The 15,797-nt window shown below is 37.5% G+C and overlaps 1 protein-coding gene across 21 annotated transcripts in view; it reads left to right on the top strand.

The window, feature by feature from the left end:
- Nucleotides 1-15,797, top strand: part of ARHGAP10 (Rho GTPase activating protein 10) — a 301,184-nt gene that overhangs the window by 230,249 nt on the left and 55,138 nt on the right. For all 21 annotated transcript variants that reach the window (XM_064491268.1, XM_064491252.1, XM_064491357.1 and 18 more), the window contains exon 19: nt 4,576-4,726. In XM_064491268.1, the coding sequence (XP_064347338.1) occupies nt 4,576-4,726 (151 nt within the window). The remainder of the gene's footprint in view (nt 1-4,575; nt 4,727-15,797) is intronic.

Genomic DNA, 15,797 nt, shown 5'->3' with positions numbered 1-15,797 from the left:
TTAAAGTAAATAAAATTGACTGTTTCTTCCTCTTCTGAATGTAAAAAGAATGTCTTTCTGATGTTTCAGAGGGAACCATGAGAGCATAGCTTTGTAGCTTAAAAAGAAAAAAAACTGAGGCTAGTGCAGTGATGAGATAAAATGCACTTTAAATGTGATGCATTCTTGGGGGGAGGGTATAGCTCAAGTGGTAGAGCACATGCTTAGCATGCATGAGGTCCTGGGTTCAGTCCCCAGTACCTCGTCTAAAAATAAATAAATCTAATTACCTCCCCACATATAAAATAATTAAATAATGCAATAATAAAAAAAAATAAAAAAACATTTAAAAAAAAGTGATGCATTCTTGAAACATCTAGGAGAACATAGCACGATGATGGTGAGCCTGTATAGATAATTCTCCAGTTTTATTTTTTCTAAACAGATACAGAACAGTATAGTTGGTGATTTTTTTTCCCTTGAGGATTACATTTTTTTTTTTATTGAAGTATAGTCAGTTTACACTGCTGTGTCAATTTCTGGTGTACAGCATAATGTTTCAGTCATATGATACATATGTAAATTCCTTTTTGTATTCTTTTTCATTATGGATTAGTATAAGATATTGAATATAGTTCCCTGTCATATACTGTAGAAACTTGTTATTTATCTATTTTTATATATAGTAATATCTGCAAATCTCAGACTCCCAATTTATCCCTTCCCCCACTGGTAGCCGTAAGAGAAAGAAAAATACCACATGATATCGCTTATGTGTGGAATCTGAAGAAAAGACACAAATGAACTCATTTACAGAACAGAAACGGACCCACAGACATAGAAAGCAAATTTTATTTGTTTTTTAAAGTGGCTTTGGAATCAGAGTTGAGAGTTAGGGTACCAACTGTACCATTTTCAAATGGTGGCGACTTGGGCTAATTGTTCAGTCTTTGCACTTGTATCGTTTTAAAATGTGGGGAACAATTCTTACCTCAAAAGTTTTTGAGAATATTGAAGTGCTTCAGAGAAAGCCTACCACCTAGTAGGTGTTTATGAAATGTTAAATGTATTCAATGAGAGAGAAAGTAATTTAAATCTCAAATTTCAGTGCTGAAATGCAGAAGTAGACACACAAAACAATTGTGTGATTCTAGGTGACTTGGGAGTTTTGATAAGAGGCTCTATTTATTGCATCCCTGTAGCCCATTGTTTGGTGAGCTTTTCCACAGACACTTTCAATTAACTAAACACTAAATCTGAGGAATATTCCAGGCCACCAAGAAATTAGTGACCTCTCAAAATGGTGGTTGAGTGAAGTAATAAGGGGTCTGCATCCATTTTTATTATTATTTACTGGATGTGATCATACTACAAATGCAGTAGCTACCATTTATTTCTGGTTATTATGTGCTAAGGATTGTGCCAAACACTGCATACATACTGCCTCATTTACTTGTTGGAGTAACTTGAGATGTATGTATTATGGTCCTCATTTGAATGAGAAAACGAGATACAGTATTTTTACTGTATCTAAGCCTCCCTCATCGAGAAGACTCAAAAGCCAGGATAGTGTCTTCTCAAGCAGCTTCTGTGCTTTGGAACCCCCTGATCTGGACGGTAGGTTAGCTCTTTGAAATGCTAATACAGCATAGGGCGTGTTAAGGGGATGGTTGGTCTTTAGAGTCTTTGAAGCATTTTATGCCTAATTAGGGCTCTTTGGACGCTCCACTTGACTGCATGATGTCCAGTGCCCCATTTTTCTGAAATAATCTTTCTGGTGTTTTAATCTATACTTTGGTCCAGCCAAGACAAAGACAGAATGCTGTGGAATTTCGGGGTTTCTCAGCCTTGAGCACACAAAAGAACCACCCGGGTAGCTTTAAACTTCAAACTGAAGCCCAGTCCCCATGCCCAGATATCCTCCCTCCCCTAGTTTTATTGAGAAGTGATTGACACGTAATATTGTATTAGTTTAAGATGTCCAACATAATGGTTTGCTAGTTGTGTATATTGCAAAAGATTGCCACAATAAGTTTAGTTACCATCCATCACCCTCACAGAGTCACAATTTATTTTTCTTATGAGGACGATTTTTAAGATGTACTCTGTTAGCAGCTTTCAAATATATAATGCAGCACTGTTAACTACGGTCACCATGCTGGACACTACATCCCCAGAACTTACTTATCTTATAGCTGGAAGAAGTTTGTATATTTTGACCACCTTCCCCCATTACCCGAGCCACCCCTAGCAACCACCAGTCTGTTCTGTTTCTATGATTTTTTTTTTTATTATTATTCCACATATAAATGGGATCATGAAGTCTCGTCTTTGTCTGGCTTAGTCCATGGAACACAGCGCCGTCAGGGTTCATCCGTGTTGTTGCAAACAGCAGGACTTTCTTCTTCCTTCTGGCTGAATAGTACTCTCCTAGGCACTCTGATGTGAACTGAACAATGGCCTAGGTCTTCCTGGGACTCCTGTAGGCCCAACTCTGGGGTGCCTCTGATCAGTCCCCAAGGAACATAGGAGCCACACTCCTGACTCCCATTGTGCTTGGTTGTCTGGCTCTGCAGCCGGGGGCTGCTGCCACACCCTGCTCCTGTCCCCCTCACCCCGAGTGGTGGTGCTGGTGGAGGGGGAGGGTTGGGGGAAATGATTGGCAGCGTTTGCATCAGTCCAGTTTGTGTGATCTTTGCTCAGAGGGGTATCAGCTATCCAGGGCCGGTACTTAGGATATAATTTTTCCACAGCTAGTTTAAGCTTTGGGTGTCCTCACTCTGTATATTGTTCGGTTTCCTATTCCAGTATCGTTCCAGAGGCCTGTACTATATTTGTAAAGATCAAACGTAAGTAAGTCTACGAGCCATTCCCAGTGTGGGTCACACACACATGCTAGTTTCTTTCCATGGAATTAAATTTTCCTATCTTTTCTTTTTTTCATCACTGTCATCCTCTTCTCAGCCTGACTACTCTCCTGTGCCCACCGCTCCACAACCTTCTGTAATGTGAACAATGACAGATGGCAATAAATCCAGCTGTGGATGATAGTCTAGACGGCAGAGGATTTTTTAAGGCAGAGAAGTCGTTTGCTGTTTGCTGGAGTGCCCTCTTGGAACACAGAGTCTGTGGAAATATGGGAAGAGCAGGTTACCAGCTGGAGCACTAAAGTAAATTTTCACTAGCAAATATTTGTCTGCAGTAATTTAAACCATTTTTAAATTCTGTTTCCACATGAGGGGGCAGTATGGTACTATAAAGGAAATGCTCTGTTGAAGTTGTTTATTTTTATTATGGTATATGGTAGTTTCTACATGAGGACTTTTAGGCTGTGATTCTAATTCTGACCAGTTGGTTAGTTATTAATTTTTTTTTTGAGTGGGAAGGTAATTGGGTTTATTCATTTATTTATGTTTAGAGGAGGTGCTGGGGATTGAACCCAGGACCTTGTGCATGCTAAGCATGCACTCTACCACTTGAGCTATACCCTCCCCCTGTTGGCTACTTATTAAATGTGCTACATGTATGTAAGCAATACCCTCAGTTATATACACAGGTCACGTGCTTGTTTTTATTCAAATACATAAAGGATAATCTCCTTGAAACAGTGGGACTTTCAAACGGTGCCTTTTATTGTGAGTTTTACATTTCAGTTTTGTTTAATGCTAGCTGGAGCTCTTTCTGCATCCACTGTTAGAACGCCAGCCCTCCGGAGATAGTGTCTGTTATGGTGTTGTCCAAATATTTTCTGTTAACGACTTTATTGAAGGCTGAAAGGACTCCAGTGTCGTTGGGGAGGGGAGGTTTCTGAACTCAGGTCTTGGCAGCCGTGGAAACTCTAAGTCACCTCTGTATGACATCCTTCCCTGTGTGGCACAGTTGGCTTTTCTCAAAAGGAAAAAAAAAATTGCTAAGCAAGGAGGCAGCACATTTTAATTCACATTGTCATTGCTGATAGAGGAATGACACTATAGATGAGCAAGGTGTTGACATTCTAGGTGTCATAAATGAAGGGGAGATGCTCAAGAGAAGTTGGCGGCCATTAAACAAATGGATAAAATCCACAAAGTGTTTTAATAGAAACGTATGTGGGAATTTGAAAGGTAATTTCATAAGCACAGGCTATTTTTAAACGTGTAAAAAATGTTTGCAGTCGTATGTTTCTGTTTACGTAGTCTGAAAAAAAATTGAGAATAGCATTTTGTCATAAATATAACCCTGTGTGACATTTAGTGGGATATTTGTTTTCAGCGTTTTATCCTGGTTACTTCCTTTATGGATGAAGAGCTGTGATATTGCCTCCATCTGGTGAAGATGATGACGCCTGTTTGGTTTGGGTGTGGGTTTATTTTGAAGGATAATGATTTGATGTTGCCTTTACTTAATTTTAATGAGAAATTTTATTTTGGAATCTCCTGTTAAAAAAAAAAAAAAAAGACTCATGACTTACACCCCAAATGTGAAGGAACGGGTTTTTGGCTCCAGTCCCTTTTGGGTGAACTCCAAATCAAATGTTGTCTGATACTGGTGTATTGTTGAATTACCCAGGTTTCTGCTCATGGAAAACAATTAATGTCCTTTGTGTTTTGATGGCAGATTTTTCGGACCCTGCCTGATGCCACGTTCCCTGAGCCAGTCTCCCTGTCAGTGTCGCCCCCAAATGCTCCACCAAGGCAATCGAAGAGACAAGGCCAGAGGACTAAGCGACCTGTGGCCGTGTATAATCTTTGTCTTGAGCTGGAAGAGGGTAAGATGTTAATTACATTCTTCTTCTTGATGGTGCGTTGGGAGTGCGGCATAGCCTGCATCCCCAGGGCAGGCCACGGTCTTCCATCCTTTGTGTTTTCATTTCTTTTCCCCTTAAGATTGTAATTTTGGAGATTAACAGGGAGGGTAAAGCTTTCTTGTCAGGGGAAGAAGGCAAGTTTCAGTTTTGTGTTTGTCTTTGTTATGCATGGTGCTTTTTTTTATTTTGAAAAGACAGCTTAAATTTCTTTTTTGGGAGACTTGTGTGACCTCCTGTGAGGTTACATAACCCTGAGACAAACTGGAAGAGAAACTAAAATTAAAGCAAATCTTTGAGAGAGGAGCAGGTCGAGTCTGATGTGAAATGCATTGGGATCAAAGGCACAGGGCCCCGTGGCACTGAGGTCTGTGGCTCCTGCACCATACTTGCCCCGTTCCTCCGACTTGCTCTTCAGGCAGGCATCTCACCGTATGGCGGGGTGGCAGGTCGACCACCTTCGGCGGCGAGGAAGAGTGAACTGGGCTGCGGTGGGACTCTGATAAATGGAAGTCCTCACTCCCTGTCCATGCTGCCCTTTTCCAACTCATGGTCATGTGGCCACCTTCTCTCAGTATTGCCAAATGGCCTCGTTTTTTACAGAGTGCCTAGAAATTGGAATTGTAAGCTCTGATTCCTACAAAACAAGACTGAGTGCCTTGTCGAGACCACCAGCTGCCGATGTATAATCATGTGGTTATTGATGTGGAGGGTACCATCTAAGCTGACGAGGTTTTATTGGTTTGGAGGTATGAGATGATTGTCAAAAGGAGGAAGGAAATGAGGATAGAAATAAATTCAGTGCCTTCATCACAGGCAGCTATATAATCAAAGGTCCACAAAGCTAATACCCAGAGATTCATGCAAGCAAGGGACAGCTGTCTTTAACTAATTCTCAGGTCTGTGCAGGAGGGTGCAAATGCCTCTGGTAATGACACTGAGGGCTAAGATGTTCTGACATTCTTTTTTTCTCTTGTGCATACATATATTTATTGAAGTATAGTCAGTTTACAATATTGTGTCAATTTTTGGTGTACAGCATAATGCTTCATCAGACATGAACATACATATATTCATTTTCATATTGTTTTTCACCATAGTCACTGCAAGATACTGAGTATAGTTCCCTTTGCCCGGTATTCTTTTAAATTGTTCAAGACATGCATGCATATGATACAAACACAAGTTTTACAGTCAGGTCCTTATTTTCCAGAGGCAGGGCATGATTTATTAAAGTCAACCTGTAATTTTAAAGCTTCTTTTTAGACGTTAGTTTCAGGTTCTGAGCTCAGCTAACTTTTTATTCTCTTTTTTCTCACTTTCATTCTTTCTCAGCAGAGTTGCTAATAAGGAGTAAAACTGACTGGTTTGAATTGCACCTTTTCTTATATCTCACTTGTCTTCCGGTGGGAGTGTTAAATAATAGTGAATAAGGCAAATGTTGGAAAGTAGGAGGGGGAAAAAAATCAAGGAGACATGAGATGATACCTACATGGGCCCACCGGTTCTTGAGCAACACTGAGTTGACTCTTATTTCATAAAGGAAATGACCAAAGAGGGACCTTTTATTTTAGAGTCACATCAACTTTGGGGGTGTTTTTAGGAATCAAGTCGTAATATCCAGTCCTGTGTACGTACTGTACTAAACTTTTGATCATTGGGTTGCTGAGTGATTATTAATGGGTAGGAAGCTGCTGAAGTATTTAGCACATTTTTTTTTTCTTTCCAGAAACAGTTCACCCTTTACTAATGTTAGGCCCCACGTCACGTGGGAATGCTCAAAATGGTATACAGTTACAGCTTTCCTAATTTTTACACTATGTAATAATTCTTAAAAATATTTAATTAGAAAAGGAGAAAGAAGATTGTCAAATATTTAACTCCTTTAGTTGGATGTTCACTATTTATATGATGTTTTAGTCTACATTTTGCATTTTATAACTTTACATTAATCTTTCTTGACTGCAGCCTTTGTTTTGTTTTTTTTTTGAAAGTTGTCAGAATCAGAAAAGCCCATGATTTGATCAGGGAGTGATACTATTTTATCGCAGAGGTCAGAAGATAAAGCAATTAAAATCTGTTATTTATCCCTTCTCCATCCCCATTATTTGTAGCTAAGCTTTAGTGAAACTCAAGTTGTGTGAAAAAGAATTATTTTGGAGAGAACAAAGCGGGGTCTGGGTTTTGCATATTCTGAAAAAGGAAATAAATAAAGAAAGGAGGGGAAAATGCTTTTGAAAGGAAGCAAACAAGGAAGGAATACTAAAAAACTATGTTATTGATTATCTCTTAACATACTGAACATTCTACCCACCCCCCACAAAAAAAAATCTCTTCTTGTCACCAGGACTTAAATGTTTTTCAGAAGCCTGAGTCATTTAATTGTCAACTCTTTTTGAAATTTTCAAAATCTTTTTATGTGTTTTTTCTTACTGATGGCAGTTGAGTCATTTTCCATGCTTACCTAGTTTTGGTTAAGGTATGAATTATTTTTCCAAATTCTTTGGTTTATTATGAGTCTGATAAAAAATTTAAATGCAGATATGTTTCCCCACCCCCCATCCCATTTACACTGTAGTCCAAATTAAATTTGACTTCATAAAATCCAGGACAAATTGTTTTTGTTTCAAAGTTAGGTAGACTATTTTCCAAGATCAAAGAACTAGATTGGATGATTGGAGATTTTCTTCAGCTCTATGATTTAGTCATGGATCTGATTGAACAAAGTGGTTTGTGGTATCTTTCTTCTGCGAGTAGAGTATGAAACTGTGATTTACTAACTCTGGAAGACACTGAGAATTGGTTTCGGTTCAACACTAGGCAGATCAGAAAGTCTTTATTAGAAGTCTGCAAGGCCATTTGCATGAGCCAAAAGGATGGACCTAGAAGCAGAGAATCCTAGCTGGCATGAAATAGGAGAGAAATCAGATATGGTTTTTGTCATGTTTTTTTTTTTTTCAACCTCCCGCCCCCCAGTTTAATTAAAAACACTTAGTATCTTTCCTTTAACAAAGGCTTTAATTAACCTTGGCACGTTTAGCCATACTGCATACACAATGCTCATCTTTTTTCCTTGTAATATGTGATTTAATGGTATTAAACTTAGTATTTGCAGAATAAAATTCTGGTTACTGCTTAAGGATCTCTGTTGATGATTAATAGGAACTGAAATGGATGTGGTATCTAGCTAGATTTCTTCAAATAGAGCAGCTGTTAAATCTTTACCAAAATTCTTTTACTGTTTTGTAGAGGACTTATTGATCATTTTCATATAGCATTTCATAATCTCATGAACCTCAAAGCTGCGTAGATTTGGCTAAATCAGTTGTTGTGGAATAGGAAAATATGAGGTAGGGTGCTAAGTGCCAAAAAGATAATGAAAAACCAAAGACTTCTTTCTGTTTTATTCTGTGTTTTTATTTCCTTAGAAATAGTACAGTAACTCTAAGAAAGTTCAGTGTGTGTTGTGTGTCTGTTTTCTCCTGCCTGCTCCAAATTTATCTCCTTGCTACCTCTTTTTTGTTATGTAAATTTCAGGTGTACAGCATTGTAATTCGACATCTCTATACACTACAAAGTGATCACCATGCCAAGTCTGGTTACCATCCATCACCACACAGTGACCCCCTTCATCCATTTCACCCATCTTTGTATCCCCTTCCCCTCTGTTTGTTTTTGCTTCATTTTGTTTGTTTTGTCTTTTCAGATTTCACATATGAGTGAAATCATCTTCTTTATCCATTCACCCATCAATGGACAATTAGGTTGTTTCCATATCTTGGCTATTGTAAATAATGTTGCAGTGAAAATTGGGGTGCATGGATCTTTTTGAATTAGTGTTTTTGTGTTCTTCAGATAAATACTCAGAAGTGGAATAGCTGGGTCATATGGTAGTTCTAGTCTTAATTTTTTGAGGAACCTCCGTACTGCTTTCCAGAGTGGCTGCACCAAGTTACATTCCCACCAGCAGTGTACTAGGGTTCCCTGGCCTCCACATCCTCTGCAGCATTTATTATTTTTTGTCTTTGGTTATAGCTACTCTAACAGGTATGAGGTGATAACTTATTGGGGTTTTGATTTGCGTTTTCCTAATAATTAATGATGTTGCTTTCATGTATCTGTAGGCCATCTCTGTCTTCTTTGGAAAATGTCTCTTCACATCCTGTTCCCATTTTTAAATTGGGTTTCTGTTGTTGAGTTGTATGAGTTCTTCACATATTTTGATATTTTTTTGTATTTTGTTCTATTTATGCCTCATTGGATATGTGACTTGCTAATATCGTCTCCCACTCAATAGGTTGCCTTTTCATTTTGCTAATGGTTTCCTTTGCTGTGCAGCTCTTTTCGTCTGATGTAGTCTCATTTGTTTATTTTTGCTTTTGTTTCCCTTGCCTTTGGAGTCAGCTCCACAAAAACATAGCTCAGATTGATGTCAGTGAGGTTACCAGCTATGTTTTATTCTAGGAATTTTATGGTTTCAGCTCTCACATTCAAGTGTTTAATCCATTTTGAGTTAATTTTTGTGTGTGGTGTAAGATAGTGATCTAGTTTCATACGTTTGCATATGGCTGTCCAGTTTTTCCAATACCATTTATTGAAAAAACTGTCATTTCTCTATGGTATCTTTTTTACTCCTTTGTCATAATTTAATTGTCCATAGATGTAGGGTTTATTCCTGGACTCTCCATTCTGTTCCATTGATCTGTGTGTCTGCTTTTGTTCCAGTACCATATTGTTTTGATTACAATAGCTTTGTAGTATAGTTGGAAGTCAGGGAGTGTAATAATATCAGCTTTGTTCTTCTTTCTCAAGATTGTTTTGACTATTTGGAGTCTTTTGTAGTTCCATACAATTTTAGAATTATTTGTTTTGGTTCTGTGAAATATGCCATTGGCATTTTGATAGGGATTTTATTGAATCTGTAGATTGCTCTGGGTAGCATGGACATTTTAGCAATATTAATTTTTCTAATCCATGAGCATGGAATTTCTTTACATTTGTGTCCTCAATTTCTTTCCATTGTCTAATAATAGTTTTCAGATCTTTTACCTCCTTGGTTACTTTTATTTCCATGTATTTCATTATTTTTGAAGCAATTGTAAATGAGATTGTTAATTTCTGTTGCTGGTAGTTTGTTGTTAGTGTGTGTAAATGCCACAGATTTCCGTATATTGATTTTGTATCTTGTGTCTTTAATGAATTCATTTATTCTAACGGTTTTTGGTGGAGGTTTTAGAGGTTTCTGTGTATAGTATCATGTCATCTGTAGATAGTGACAGTTTTACTTCTTTCTTCTGACTTGGATGTCTTTTATTTCTTTTTCCTACCTGATTACTGTGGCTAGGACTTCCAGTACTGTGTTGAATAAAAGTGGTGAAATGGGCATCCTTGTCTTGTACCTGATCTTACAGGAAAAGCTTACAGCTTTTCACCATTGGAGTATGATGTTAGCTGTGGGTTAGTCATATATGGCCACAATTATGTAAAGGTACATGCCTTCTGTATCCACTTTGTTGAGAATTTTTATCATAAATGGATGTTGAATTTTGTAAAATACTTTTCTGGTGTCTATTGAGATGATCATATGATTTTTATCCTTCATTTTGTTAATGTGATATATCATGTTGATTGATCTATGGATGTTGAACCAATTTTGCATTCCTGGAATAAATCCTACTTGATTGTGGTGTAGGATTCTTTTAATATATTTAGTGTTTTGTTGGATTCAGTTTGTTAATACTTTTTGAGGATTTTTCCATCTATGTTCATCAAGAATACTGGCCTGTAGTTTTCTTGTTTTGTGGTGTCCTTGTCTGCTTTGGCATCAGGGTAATGCTGGCTTCATAAAATGTGTTTGGAAGATTTATCTTCAATTTTTTGGAAGAGTTTGAAAAGGATAGGTATTACATCTTCTTGGAGCATTTTGTAGAATTTGCCAGTGAAGCCATCAGCCTGGGTTTTTGTTGGGAGATTTTTGATGACTGTTTCAGTCTCCTTACTGGTAGTTGATCTTTTCAGATTTACTATTTCTTCATGATTCAGTCTTGGAAGATTGTATGTTTCTAGGAATTTATCCATTTCTTCTAGGTTATCCAATGTGTTAGCATAGAATTGTTTGCAGTAGTCTCTTAGGAGTCTTTGTATTTCTTGGGTATCAGTTGTTACTTCCCGTTTCATCTCTGATTTTATTTAGTTCAGTCTTCTGTTTTTCTTGGTAATATAGCTAAAGGTTTGTCAGTTTTGTTTATCTTTTCAGATCTAATGTGTTCTTTAAATTCAACGTTTTCGTATTGATTTTCTGTCTGGATTATCTATACATTGTAAATAGGGTGTTAAAGTCCTCCATTATTATTGCCTTTAATTTCTTTATGTTCATTAATATTTGCTCTATTTATCTGGTTAATCCTCTTTTAAGTGCATATACATTTCTACATATTTTATCTTCTTGATGGATTGACCCCTTTATCGTTATGTAATGCCCTTTTTTGTCTTTTATTACAGTCTTTGTTTTAAAGTCTGTTTTGTCTGGTAAGAGTATAGCTTCTCCAGCTTTCTTTCATTTCCATGTGCATGGAATGGCCTTTTACATCCCTTCACTTTCAGTCTGTGTGTGCTCTTTCTTCTGAAGTGAGTCTCTTGTGAGGCTCTCTTGGGCAGCATAGGTAGGATTATTTTTTTTAAATGTATTCAGCCACCCTGTGTTTTAATTGGCAAATTTGGTCCATTTATATTTAAAGTAATTATTGATAAGTATACACTTATTTCCAGTATGTTAGTTATTCTCTGGCTGTTTTTGTAGTTCTTCTCTGTTCCTTTCTCTTCCTTTGTGTCTTCGTAGTTTTCTTTAGTGTTATGTTTAGATTCCTTCCTCATTTTCTTTTGTGTGTTTACTGTAAGACTTTTTTTCTTGTGGTTACAGTGAGGCTTACATATAACATCTTATGTAAATAGTACCCTGTTTTAAGTTGGTAGCAACTTAAAGCTTTGGAATGTGTTCAGATTTCTTTTTACTCCTCTCATCACATTTTATGCTTTTGGTGATATATTTGACATCTTTAGACTTCGTGCATCTCTTAACTAGTTATTTTAATTTTAGTTAATTTTATTATTTTTGTCTTTTAACCATCATGTTTGTATTGTTAGAGGTTGATCCATTACCTTTCTTATATATTTATCTTTTCCAGTGGCATTTTTACTTTTGTGTTTTCTTATTATTAATTAGTGTCATTTTTTTCAGCTGAAAGAAATCACTGTAGCATTTCTTGTAGGGCTGGTTTAGTGGTGATGAACTCCTTTAGCTTTAGCTTATCTGGGAAACTCTTAATCTCTCCTTCAACTCTGAATGGTAACTTTGTGGGTAGAGAATTCTTGGTTGGAAGTTTTTCTGCTGAAAAATTAGCTGATAGCCTTATGGGATTTTTCTTGTATGCAACAAGTTGTTTTTCTTTTGCTGTTTTTAGGATTCTCTCTTTATTCTTTTTTTTCCCCATGGTTTGCTACTATTTTATTCCATGCAGATATTTGTGTGTTATCACTGTTTATACAGAAAAATCTTTACAGCAAACATGTGGTTTTTACCTTTAGAATAAGGTTCAAACTCATAGAATTCCAAATAGTTTTGTTAAAAGACCTAGATGCTGTCTGGGCTGGCATGGTAAAATTGAGACTTCCCACTCATCAATACTATAAGTTAGTTCCATGTGCTAACCTAAGATGGTTGCCAAGAAATATTATCCAGTGAAAAAATAGGCTGTGGGGTCACATATATGATCTGATTCCATTTATATTCAGTCTATAACAGCTAAAACAGGTTTCTTCTGTACAGCACAGGAAACTATATTCAATATTTTGTAATAACCTTTAATGAAAAAGTATGAAAATGAACTATATGTGTATATATATATGACTGGGACATTGTACTGTATACCAGAAATCAATACATTATAACTGAGTATACTTCAATAAAATCAAAAAAAAAAAAAAAAAAAAAAAGAAAAGAAAAGGAAAAGAAGAGGCTTCCACTCAGGGAATGAGAGAGGACTACATTGGTTTCTATTCTTCACTGATACACACATGTAATCTCTTTATTCTTAACTTTTACCATTTTAATTATAATGTGTTTTGGTGTGTGTCTCTTTGGTTTCATCTTGTTTGGAATTTTTTGGGCTTCCAACCTGGATGTCTGCTTCCTTCCCAGATTAGGGACATTTTCAGCCACTATTTCTTCAAATAAGTTTTCTGGCCCTTTATCTCCTTCTTTTCCTCCTGGGACCCCTATTATGAATATTATTCTGCTTGATGTTACCCAGAGGTCCCTTAAGATATCTTCACTTTTTTTTTTTTTTTTTTTTTTTGCTGCTCTGCCTGGGTGAATTCTATTGTTTTGTCTTCCAGCTTGCCGATTGTTCTTTTGCCTCATATAGTCTGCTGTTGAACCCCTTCAGTATATTTTTCAGTTCAGTTATAACTTCTGTTTGGTACTTTCTTACATATGCCATCTTTCTGTTAAAGTTCTCATGATGTTCATCGACTCTTCTCCCAAGTTCACTGAGTATCTTTAGGACCATTATCTTGAACTCCCTATCAGGTAGATTGCTTATCTTCGTTTCTTTTAGTTCTTTTTCTGAGGTTTTAGTCTTGTTCTTTCGACTGGAATGTGTTCCTCTGTCTCCTCGTTTTGTGCCTTATTCTGTGTTTGTTTCTATGCATTCGGTAAATCAGCTGTCTTTCTCATCATGGAAGAAGCGGAGATGCCCTGTAGGGCTGAGAAGTGCACTCATGCCTGGCCACCAGAGCCAGGCACTCAGGGAGTGTCCCTATGTGGGCTGCATGTGCTCTCTTTCTGTGGTGGGAACGTGGCTGTGGCTGCAGTGTCTGGTAGATGGGGCTGGCCCCGGACCCTTTTTATATAAAGAGGGACTGTTGTGTTTATTGTAATGCTCCCATATACAAGGAAAGTCCATGAGGCTATATGAGGTATATTCTTTGCTATTTTTTTGTACATTTAATTTTTTATTGAAGTATAGTCAGTTTACAGTATTGTCAATTTCTGGTGTACAGCACAATGCTTCAGTCATACATGAACATACATATATTTGTTTTCATATTCTTTTTCACTCCCAAGTTACTACAAGATATTGAATATAGTTCCCTGTTCTTTGCTATTTTTTTCATTCAAGGCAGGAAAAAAAATTTTAAAGAAAGTTTGGGGAGTGAGAAGATTATCATCTGAGTTTTGACTAAGCTCTCTCTTCCTTGATGCTAGCTCTAATTTTAAACCGAAGTAGACAGTCACAGGACTAGTTTTTATTTGTATCTTCTTGGGTAATTAGGTATTCTGTGCCGATCTTCTTCTGTACATGATTTGGCAGTTTGTTTATTTAGACAACAAAAAAATATGACTTATAACGAGTTGAAAACAAAATCATCTTGCAAGCCAATTGGCAGGATTTAATATTATTTTAGAATAGTTCTTACTTGGGTATCGTTAGGTTGGCACGTTCCCACTTGGATCCCGGATGTGCTAACTGCAGCACATTTGTTGAACATGTATTATTGTGGTCCTACAGTGCGGTAGATATCACGACGAAGATGCAGAGCCTTGTAAACAAAAAAGCAAAAATACAACTGTTGACAGGAAGATGGTTTAATGGTGAAGCCTGACCATTTTCCTTCTATCTTAAAGGAGAAACCCTATCCTGATAGGGACCAGTCTCTAGCATCAGAGTAGGACAGATCTGTCTGTAGGAACCAAGCAGACCCTGGTAAAAGGCTGGTTGAGTAATCTAAGCTTTGGTTGATGTAGGCTTGAATCAGCACTAGGATTTGAAAATAAAATGGATATCTGGTAGAGATATCAAAGCAAGTTGTTGGGACTTCTTTACTGACCCAGTGTGGAGGATGAAGGCAGGTAATCAAAACAGAGGTCGTCAGGCGCACTTTAGGCTCATTGGTAAATCTGCCCTTGTTTTATGTCTTAGTTGTGCCCTGAGGGGTTTTTAAAAACAAATATGTAGACCATCTTTCCACCAAATAGAAGAAAATGTCTTGTTTTATTAGTATCTTCAATGCATATTGTTGCATATAACTGTTCTATAAAATAGGTTTCATATAAATAGTGTATATGAAAAGTCAGTGGACAGAGAAATATTAAATAATGACTAAAAATGTTATGTCTCCTTAGAGAAAAAATAGTCTCCTAGTTGTGAACAGTGTAGAGTTCAGAGACATATATCCACGTTCATTCATAGGCGTATGTAAAGGATAGGAGGAGGCCACCGCACTGAAAGATGTTTGTGTCATCAGCAGTCAGGGGCCAGTAGCTGACCGTCCTGGCGGCCGGCTGTGTTCTTGCTCATCTCTGTTCCCTAGAGAGTTACTTTAGAAATCACCTTCCTGAAAACATGCTTTTGTAAGTGAGTTGTAACTACCCCATCCTCTCTTAAATTGTATCAGGACACGTATTTGTGAGAAGAAATGTGTGTAAAACCATTGTGGACGTGGATTCTTAGTGACCTCCTCCAGCTCTTGACCTTCCCTTATATGTATATCTGTCTGATCAGCTTGCACAGAATTATAATCCACACATGTATCTGGCCACAAGCAGATCTTTGTCTTATGCTTGGCAGTCTTCTCTGGATTCTTACCAATTTTTTTGCATGACACCCCATGGGTGGGCTCTGGATGATAACTTCCCGAGTGTCGAGGTCTCCTGCCCCCTCTTCAGAGTAAAGTCATGATTCCTTGGCGTGGAATTGCTGTGTTGTGAAGTTAAATCTAAGACCAGGCTTGGATCAGGAATGGTGCATGTAGACAGATTATTTCTGAACTCGCTTTTACAATGATGAGATCAATGGGTTGGAAAAGGCTGCCAGAAATGGCGGGGCTGTGATGCAGTTGTGGTGTGCCCATAAATCATACACGTTGCCTCCCCTGCTCTGGCGTTGCCCCAGGCGCCTCCCCGAAACTCAGCCCCTCTAATGTCAGTGACAAAGCACACGGCAACTTCTTAGATGAACTTCCTCTATAATCTCAA

Source organism: Camelus dromedarius, chromosome 1, assembly GCF_036321535.1.
Source record: "Camelus dromedarius isolate mCamDro1 chromosome 1, mCamDro1.pat, whole genome shotgun sequence".
Taxonomy (NCBI): Eukaryota; Metazoa; Chordata; class Mammalia; order Artiodactyla; family Camelidae; genus Camelus; species Camelus dromedarius.
This window is presented reverse-complemented; position numbering and strand designations above follow the sequence as displayed.